Source organism: Nasonia vitripennis, chromosome 1 (genome assembly GCF_009193385.2).
Source record: "Nasonia vitripennis strain AsymCx chromosome 1, Nvit_psr_1.1, whole genome shotgun sequence".
NCBI lineage: Eukaryota > Metazoa > Arthropoda > Insecta > Hymenoptera > Pteromalidae > Nasonia > Nasonia vitripennis.
In genome coordinates, this window is record NC_045757.1 from 18,183,321 (window position 1) to 18,193,252 (window position 9,932).

At 41.2% G+C, this 9,932-nt stretch overlaps 1 protein-coding gene across 4 annotated transcripts in view; it reads right to left on the reverse strand.

The window, feature by feature from the left end:
- LOC100678809 overlaps positions 1-9,779 on the reverse strand; it is a 33,981-nt gene extending 24,202 nt beyond the window's left edge. For 2 of the 4 annotated variants that reach the window (XM_008209943.4, XM_032602281.1), the window contains exons 1-6: positions 8,371-8,511; positions 7,887-8,172; positions 7,778-7,802; positions 7,271-7,693; positions 6,614-6,836; positions 3,507-3,671 (exon numbers count right to left, since the gene is read on the reverse strand). In XM_008209943.4, coding sequence (XP_008208165.1) covers positions 3,507-3,671; positions 6,614-6,836; positions 7,271-7,624 — 742 coding nt within the window. In that variant the 5' untranslated portion in view covers positions 7,625-7,693; positions 7,778-7,802; positions 7,887-8,172; positions 8,371-8,511. Of the gene's footprint in view, positions 1-3,506; positions 3,672-6,613; positions 6,837-7,270; positions 7,694-7,777; positions 7,803-7,886; positions 8,173-8,370; positions 8,512-9,126; positions 9,354-9,418 lie in introns of those variants that run through there. The other 2 variants (XM_016990161.3, XM_031930029.2) reach the window with 2 other exon arrangements.
- Between the last annotated feature and the right edge of the window lie 153 nt (positions 9,780-9,932).

Consider the following 9,932-nt stretch of genomic DNA (forward strand, 5'->3'; position numbering starts at 1 on the left):
AAATTGATGAATGAATGAATTTACGATCGACTGCTGAATTTGAAATTTTTTAGCCTCGGGGATGAAGCGTCGTTGCGTATGCTATTGCTTCGTGATGAATTGCGATTCAGCTGCACTTTTTCTGGGTTATTTTTAACTGTATGGAAATAAAAATTGAATGATTACTATTACACTGGCCTTGAATTCTTTATATGGGTGAAACGGCAAGCGCTCGAAGTAGACCCACGCAAAATTTTCGCATCAAAAAGTAAAAATATCGCAGAGAGGGCTATCTTATTGACTCAGCAAAGTCAACCATAATATCGTCGTGAAACTTTAAGCACTTCACCCTTATCAGTCACCGCTAATCAAAATCGATAGAAATCCTCGAAAAACTCGGTTCGGCCAGAAGCACATCGAAGCTTGCTCTCTTCTTCAAAGTCGTGCCTTCGGGTGTGAGAGCACGTATGCGTCGACAGTAGCGCGTCTGACAAAAGAGCGGATGGGGTGTCGTTTTTGAGAATGCACGCCCCTGGCCTAGACGCAGCGCACGCGATTCAGCTACACGAGAGATTGTACCTCGTTTAGGGGAAGGGAGTGTCGCATGTCCCCTTGGGTATAACAACGTGGTTTCTGTCGCTGTTAGGGTACTTTTGAAGTTATGTCTCTCGTTTCCCCTGTGCTCTGTGCTGCGCAAACGAACAATTGGGGCCGATTCCGGATGCCTGCCACGAGAGAATTCGACGGGTGACTTGGGAAAAATTTGTAAACCCTAATGAATCCAAAATGACGTCGCTGTGCAGTACGTTCCGTTTTCGTGCTGAAAGTGTATAGAGTTAAAGACAACCGACGATTTTACCCAACGAATTTGTTTTTAGTCTATGTGAGGACTCTATGCGTATAGCCATTCTATACTAGGAAATTAAGTATGAATAATAACACAGCGATGACTTTCGTCGCACAATTAACTAGACAAACGTCATAAAAGCTTGCTCCACGCAAACATCATCAGTAAAGTCATATCAAGCGGAGCGACACGTATTGCGAAAGAATAAAATTTAAGCGGTTCTGCGTCACGCCTCACCACACTGTTACCGTTTCCGCTTCTATCTATATATATATATATATATATATATATATATATATATATCTGAGTTAACTCAATCAAATCAAGCAACGCTTTCGAAACTCGCCCTGGTCGCCTCTGTATCGCGTACGCATTTTCACGACGCGTCGTGTTACAATTGCCCGAAAAGTAAACACTTCCTCTTACGTATTGTCGCGAGTTCCCATTGTTTGCGCGAAGTCATTATCTACTTTGTGCGCACCGGCAGATCGGTATAATGGCACCCTTGGCGCGATAGATGCTCGATCCGATAATTTGCGCTTTGCCAAGGTGAGGTATTTTGTACATTTTCACGCGTTTGTTAGAAAGCGATACCGATCGCGAGGATCAGTCGAGCATTAAATCGTCGAGCTATCTTTAAAGGTTGGAATTATTTAAAACGTTTTGTGATTTTACATCTATGTTTGCAAAAGAGACGGGTAATTAGTTCAAGGACAGGTGGACTAATTAAAATATACTGCGACTGTTTCATACATCACGGCGGGTCAGAGCTGGAGTAGTGCTTATATACACTCCACATCTGTTATAGAATTTTTAACAAGCAGATTGAAAATAAAAATGTACATCAGAGAAAGGTATAAATTCAGAATGTACAAATTAAAACAACGAAAAGCAAACTATAACGTTAAATGTCAGCTAAGGGATTATAGTTAGGGCTAAGTCGCAGTGTAAAATAAAATTGCACAATAAGCGACGTGAGCGAGTAAATGCGAATGCTGCGTTGGTATTTTTTTTTTATTTTCAGGCTATCCTCGTAGTACGTAGTTAAAGAAAGAGCCTCGTTGGCTGTCGAATTACACATCCGGAATTAGTCCAGGTAATTCGTAAAATAACGTTCTGGAAAAAATCCAACTCATCTCGAATTTGCCGAAAGATCTGAAATTTATGTAGAAAGTTAGCGCGATCTCAACTAAAGAAATCTTTCTAGCTTTTAAAGTCACGATCGAATAAAAACTTCCCACCCGTACCTGACTCACGACTTCTCTATAAACTTCAAACTTCGAACTGTTTCAGTAGCACGCTCGCGCAATAGTCGGACGCGCTCCGAGGGCGGTGATGATGAGCGGCAGTTTCCTGCCCACGGAGCAATATCACTGCGAAGCACATATCACCCTATAAATTAGCGGGACACTCGCTTTATTATAGCACGAAGACGTGAAATCCACGTACAACTTGCGACTGTAATCTCGAGCTAATGCACTTTCTGCTTCACTTGAAGCGTCAAATGATGGAGTATGACGCACGTTACGTAATAATATAAACGTAACGTCTCGAAGTGCATTATTATTTAGATTTAGCTTCAAATTGTAGTTTAAACGTATATCTATATAAGAATCGAGTGCATTATTCAATGCTGAAAATCCATCTCGAGCCGCTTTGTTAAAGCAGCAATTTCATATTTTAATTTTAAGATTGTTCCAGTTTCGTTTTATTTCCCAAAGAGTACGAGATGTTTCTTTTCGAAGTTATAAAGTAGAGGTCAAGATAGTAAAACTTTATTGCCTAGCTAGGACTCTCTCTCTCTCTCTCTCTCTCTCTCTCTCTCTCTCTCTCTCTCTCTCTCTCTCTCTCTCTCTCTCTCTCTCTCTTACTCGGTGCATGCGGCGCGGCTAGATGCCGCACACGTGAGAGGTAGAAATGTTTCAATCGTAAACTTAGGCTATAAGGCTCAACGAAATTGTACTTATTCTGCCATTCAATGTTTAACTCTGCTTATTCACTTTATTTTTGCTCAATTTATATTATCATTGATCAAAAAATTCCAGTAAATTCAGTTCGAAATAAGGCTTGATTATTCATCGAAATTACACTAGGTCACATTTGCGAAGATCTCTTTTTGAAAAATATTTATTTTCGATCGTCGTCCCTTAATTAAGGATGAAGCATAAAGGCGCAGCGAAGTACTAGTTCGACCCTGGGCTATGAGCAAGCGCACTAGCCGGCATCGTGCCAGAGCGGCATCGCATAGCGACTCTATTATTGATCAAAGTCCCCCGCTCTCCCGACACCGAGAGCGCCGGTGATTTCTCCAAACTGTCGATCGCTACGTACGATTTCATTATTGCAAATCGAATTAGGCGGGGGGTGGTACGCGATGCCTCAACGTTGTTTTCATCTCGATCCAAGCTAATTTGATCGAGGGAAACTTCAATAAAAGTTGTACGCGTCTGGTATACAGAAATATCTTATACCTTGGTGTGTGCATTTGATCGATTTTGCGATCTAAAGCAAAGAGGGATCGTGTATTTCAGTAATTTTGAAACAAACTAAGTTTACGACAGTTGTATGTTAATTAATTGAATAAAATAATTTAAGTGAGGTAAAAATAAGTAGGGAAACTGTTTTTCAAATTAGCCTTATACTTATAGAATTCCAGAAGACTTATCGTTTAATTACTTACTGCGTTTGCTACTATGCGCCTGCAGGTGAGCAGTAATAACATTGTAGAGCTTCTCGCGTCTTGCCAGCAAGTAATCCCGTCGTCGCAACTGGCGTACCAGCAGACTGCCCGTGTGACTCACGTGGTCGCGCAGCGTTCCGAGCACTACTCGAAGCTCGCCCTTGCCTGTGCAGAAATATACAAATTTAAAAAGCATACTTTTAATTTCTATTCTAATAAAATACATAGTCCATCAATTATTGCTAGTCGCATGTGTGCGCAAACGCAGAGACACACCTGTTTGCATCTGCGTGAAAGTTCAACCCATATTTTTATCTTTTTCAATAAAAACGAAATAACGTCATGCAGTTAAAACCAAACGCGGCAAAAGTAAAGCACAGCTTTACTTCTGGAATGCCGGACAAGAACGAGCCTCGCAATCAGAAAAACGGAGACACAAGCGATTCGAGCAGTCCTGGTGTTCCGTTTTTGATTAGGAAAAAAAAACTAGCGCGGGAGGGCACGAGAGTTGCGTAATTACACGATCGTAGCAGAATGTGTAATTCTGATTTCCCCCGGCGGCACCGAAGAAGCTCGTGGTGCTTGTTTGAACAGGTGCGCGATGTTGAAAGGGGAGTAGATTCCCGTGCGCTGAATAAATGTCGCTCGGCTATAGCTTACAGGCATCGAATGAACGTTGTGCAAATTTACTTAATTAGCGAAGCGCCGTGTAAATATTTAGTCCGAGCGTCGGATTGGTGTCGAAGTGAAGAAGGCGCATAGATAGCTGCCAAATTGAAACTGAGCATACAGACCGTTATGAAGACCGTTAAAGAGGTATTGGAGCCGTCTCGTCTGTACAGGAAGGAACAGCAATCCTGACGACGGTGGGTTTGAAAAACAGGTGATTAAAACTTAATGGCAGTAGAGTATCCAATTTTTCGGAGCTAATAAAATTGTCGAAATGCACAAGTTGGTACAAATGACTATTCCTGAATACTCAGTGAGTCACGCGCCTAACCGGTCTTTGACCTATCAGAGTAATCGCTGTGTGTTTAATACATCAACGTCCATTCGGTTCGTTCATCTTCGTCCACGCGAGAATCGCCTGGCCGTTTCGCGCTGTTTTACCGAAGAAATCGTAACAAACGACAGATAAGTCTGTGCAGTTGCTCAAAATGCCAATTTACCTTAGGTTATTTATTCCCATTAAGCTGTTTCGCAGAAAAAAAATATTTTACATAACAACTGCAACCGTCGTTTGTCTTCCGAAAGCTGCCAGTATAAACTTCAGGAAATACACGTGAGAGGATAAATAAAGAGCCACGTGATAAAAGCCTAGCTGAACCACACACTAGCATCATCGTCTTCTACGTTGAGCAAGAAAAGCGTGTGCAAGCACTGCGTCGCCGCATCGTCAGATGAAGAAAATGAAGAAGGCCGCATGACCTCGTTGACTCTGCCGGCGGCGCTTGCAGCGAGTTTTCCGACGTCTCGGCCGGAAGCTCTTGCTTTATCTCGTCTCACGAGCGCCGAACCACTTCAATTTGCCGACGGGGATGTATAGACGCTGCCGCAAGGGGCGTCTATCATTTTTTTTACACCGGCCTCAAATGTGCTGAGGTGCTTTTCGGGTGAAGCTGAGCGCTTTGCTTTTTTTACGCGAGAACGTGCGTGTGTATCGAGAGCCTGATCGTCTTTTCAGGGAAGTTTTGCTATCTTTTGGCTGAATTGATTTTGCGACGAGAGGAGAATTGCTGTAGCGGTTCGTGTTTCTTTTATAATTTATAATTGTTATCACGAAGATATAGAACTCGATTGCGTAAGCGTTCGATATCCACGTTTCATTAATTAAGCCGAAGCCTTCGACGCTCGGTACGTGTATGATATCGTGAAAAGCGATTCATTCGATCACAATTAGCCTCGCAATGACGAAAATAATGCCTGCCACGCTCGACATCGCGTTATATCACTTGCTCCGATAGAAATCCGTGCCAGCACATGATTGCCGCGGGCTAATGAAGTTTATTGTCATCCCAGTAACGAATGATGCCGCAGGTACTTTGAAAATGACATCCCGACAAAGCAGCTCTCGTACGCGGTAAGCAATTCTAATACGTCGATATATAGCTGCGCTTCTCTTTGCCGTCAAACGCACTCGAAACGTGACGCAATCGGTCGCCTTGACGATAGTTCACTGTACATTATGGATGCCGAGAGTGGAAAAATATTCAAGAAGAAATATCGCGGAGTTGCTAATAAATGTTAGATTAGATTACCCTGTCTGCCCAGTATAATATACGATGCCAAGATGAAAGAAATACGACGAGCGTAGTATTATTGCATTACACCGCAAAGCGCGGATAAAGAATAAAGTGCCTTAACAACGGCAATAAACATCGGAGATGATTTAAAAATCACCATCGTGACGAGCAGCGCCCAATCCGAAAAGCATAGAGCAGCTCGATTAAGGTCTCTTCGAGACCAAAAACGCCCTCTTATATTGCATTCACAAACGAGGACAAGCTTCTTTTGGCGGCCGATGAAGCCGAGTAGTCCAAACATCTCTTGCATCAATTATGAATTCTGCGAGATATCTATAAAGGCGAGGGAATACACGTGCGGACCGGGTATAATACATGACGTGCGTGAGCGGACCACTTTGGATTTTCGACTCAGATACTTTCGCATTTCTCCAGGGGCTCGTGCTACTGCCGATCTTATATTCCTCTCGAGAAATATCCCTTGTACAAGATTTCCGGCGACGCGATCTTCTCGAGATTTTTTTGTACCTGGATTCGCGTGTGAAGCGTGCGATTTTTTTCATAAAGCTGAAAGCACGACCTTCGCCAATTCCCGCATCTGTTTTGTTTCCAAAAAATAGCAGAAAACACTTCGCTATGCGATTCCCCAAAAGCGTCTCGTTTGTCTTATCAACAACATCACTCAAAACATCCCGCCCGTAAAGCCCTTACTCACGAAGAAAAAATATTATCCCCCAACTCCATTAGCAAACATCCGCCATCATGACTGCACATAATTTCCAACTTGTTCCCGCCTGCTTACTCCCTGGCGGCTATAACAAGGCAGCAAAGCTTACAGAGAAAGTCAAACAGCGTTGTTCTTACTTTTCAGCTCGAGCCGCGTCCTCTGCAAATAAGGCCGCTGATGTTGGCGCGACTTCCAGGACGAGTTGGTCGACTCGCTCTCGGACCTGGTGCGCCATTCGCTTCCACAAAGGCTCGCCGCGGCCGGTCCGTAGATGTCCACCAGCAGCTGGTCCACCAGAGAGGATACCACAATTTCCTTAGTAGCCGGATATTGAGGTGGTAGAGGTGCAGCTGGGTACGTCTGTGTGGAATGCAATGGCTGTGTTGGTGTGCGAGCGTTTGCTGAATTATTCCGTTGGATATAGGGATACGACTGGAGTTCGAGCAATTGATTTGCATTCTTGCTTCTCTCAATCTATGTTTGTATGACGCATCGTAAAGTTTGAAGCTTAATGAGCTTAATGATGTTTCCGGTGCTCCTCGTCAAATTTACGCACCGTTAGGCTGACTCGGCTATATTATCGCGATTCCCGACTCGTTTTTCTGGGTTATAAACTGTATACGCTTATCATGCTTGTTTGGAGTTAATTTATGGAACACTATTAGTTTTGCGGAAAAAAGAAGATTGAAACAAAGAGGTTTACCGTGTTTGCGTAGATTGCCATAGGCTTTTGAAATTGCTTTGGTAAACTTATTCGTCTTATTCATTCATTGAAAAAAAAAAGAATTGAATACCTTTAGGGTCCTGTCGTGCTCAGTCAGATCGGGACCAAGCCACGTGCCTTGCAAATTCAGCGACTTGGACCTGGTGCTCCTAGCGACCAACTTGAGTTCGGAATCCCGCTTGCCTTCCTCTGCAACAGCAGCGCTCTGTCTTCTCATCGGCCGCCGTCGGTTCAGCTCGAGGAAGTTCGGACCCTCGAGGTACTGCTGCACGAGGTTCTGCCGGCTACGTTGATAGGCAGCCGGTAGCTCGGCAGCACTGCTGCGACGAGTCACCACCACATCGCCGAAGACTCGCTCGCTCTCCACTGCTACGCATTTCACGCAGTAGCTGAGCTCCGCTGCCGGGAGCACTTGGCACTTCATTTCGCTGAGAATCTCACTTCATTAAGTTGAACGAGATTTTTGTGCGGCAGTTGATTCATGCTGAAAGCCCTGATGCGTATTAAAACGTTCAGTTATGTTTTTTCGTGTGGGGATCAGAAAAAAAATCGTTGATTTTATAATAAGAATACTCACGATGTGTGGCTGCGATCGACTGTTTCTACTCGGGAATAAATAGATCATTGAAAGAAAAATTATTGTAGATTAACGAAGATAAATTTTACTGTATTTATGGTGGACTTACTTCTTAAAATACGCGTGGTTCTTGCGATACATTTCTTATCCCATAATTTTGAATTATTTTATTGCCGTTGCACGAAATATCTCTTCATATTTGTTAGAAACTGTAGTTTCTTTAGCCATTCAAATGATCTTATGCGTTCCAATTCTTCTTGACATAGTTCAGTAAAGTGCACTTATATACTGGTTCAAGCAAATCTTCTTGGGACATCGTTAATTCTTGAAATACCCAATAAAATTTTCATGGTTGCTTTTGTTATGTGTGTTGATAGAACGATGATAAGTATTTCCTGAAAATAAAAAAAAGCTATAATAATTGTTGTAATTCATAGCGTAAGCACTATGCTTTTCATATCTTATGTAAAGTTAATATAGTTATAATAGATCATCATAGTTCGAGAATAAAAATCAAATAATTCATCGTTATCTTCTGGGTTTGCATTAATTTTATAACAGTATTTTTTAAATTCAAAACTTCCGAAGTTTACCTTATGATTATCTGTATGTTCTGTGTGTATTTACTATTTATTTTAATTTTATTGGCCTTTTTCATTATCAAAAATAGTAAAATAAATTATAAAAAATAACACATAGAAATCTAAATAAGCTGTTAAAAAGCCATAAAAAATAAAAGAAAAGTTTATTTAAAGGTTACGAGGACCAGGAGCTTGTATGTACAAAACCAACTACCTTCACGCTATGGCTTTACGACATTATTTAAGAACGTAATCTATATCTTATATGATATTGTTATATAAGAATTTCAAAGTAAAAAGTTAATGTAAAACTTTTTTTAGAAATAGCATAAGTACGAATTATAATAACTCCTAAATAGCAAGAGTTCCATACAATGACACATTCCGTAATTAAGTGGGTGCTGATAAAAACAATCAATTGTCGTGTTAATTAATCGACATTAGATGAGCATATTGTCAGATCACGGATCAATATGGGATTTTTTCATGACTTTTTGTAATCGTGAGTCTAACAGTACACAATTTTGTGTAAAATTTGATTATATAGTTATCAAAACTAATTATTAAATGTATACGTTGCTTTTTTCTTACAACGTTATTTCTATTTCTTGAAATTGCAATATTTATTTTATTATTTTACTCGATTCTAGAAACAACAAGCGTCTTCTTTACACTTCTCTTATCAGTTATCAATTAGTAGTTACCTAGAAATAGACATATAATTATGCGCTGGAATATGCACACAGTTGTATTTGCTTTTTCGCTTACCAGGTATTTGTGCCGAGACGCATTTCCAACGTTAATGTTTTTCATGTGCATATGCATTATTCGCAGTTATTGCATGGTTATGCAGCGGTTGCTCTTAGATATTTTCATACTTTTTCCGAAATATTAATGGACTTTTTTGCAATTGAAACTCAAACTTTTCAATTCTCGTCAATTATTCATGGACTTTTGATGTTAAGAGATATCTAATTTTTCAGAAATCGCTTCTCGACCATAATTATTCTGCGTGAATTATATGCACATACACCAATATATAATAATCTTTGTTACTCACATTCTGTATTTAGATATGTATTGTTGTTGGCCTTAATTTTTCAATCATTTGTCCTATAAAATTCTAAAAACGAGAAATCCTAACAATCCACAGTATCACACAGTCACTCAAAAAATTTAACGATATAAATTTATGTGGAGGACAAGCTTAAACAGCCGGATTTAAATTCAGCGCACGAAATAACACAAGGACTTATCACTGAGCTAATTTCACAAAAAATCAACATACATGTACAGCGTGCATCAACGCGGAACCGCAACAAGAAGGTCTGCGAGCACTCCCGGCCGTTACTTACAAAAGTCGTTATCGTGCGAGCGGTAATGCCCTTGCGTCGCGCTGCGCCGTTGGCGAACCTCAAACTGGAACCGCCGGTGATGATAATACATTTTATTGAGCCCGCTGTACACACACACATCGTTGACTAGTTCGAAAAGAAATAGTGGGGGACGACGCTGCGTGTACTCGGCGTCTATAGAGCGCGTATGCCAGGACTTATCGTAGAGTCGGGTGATTA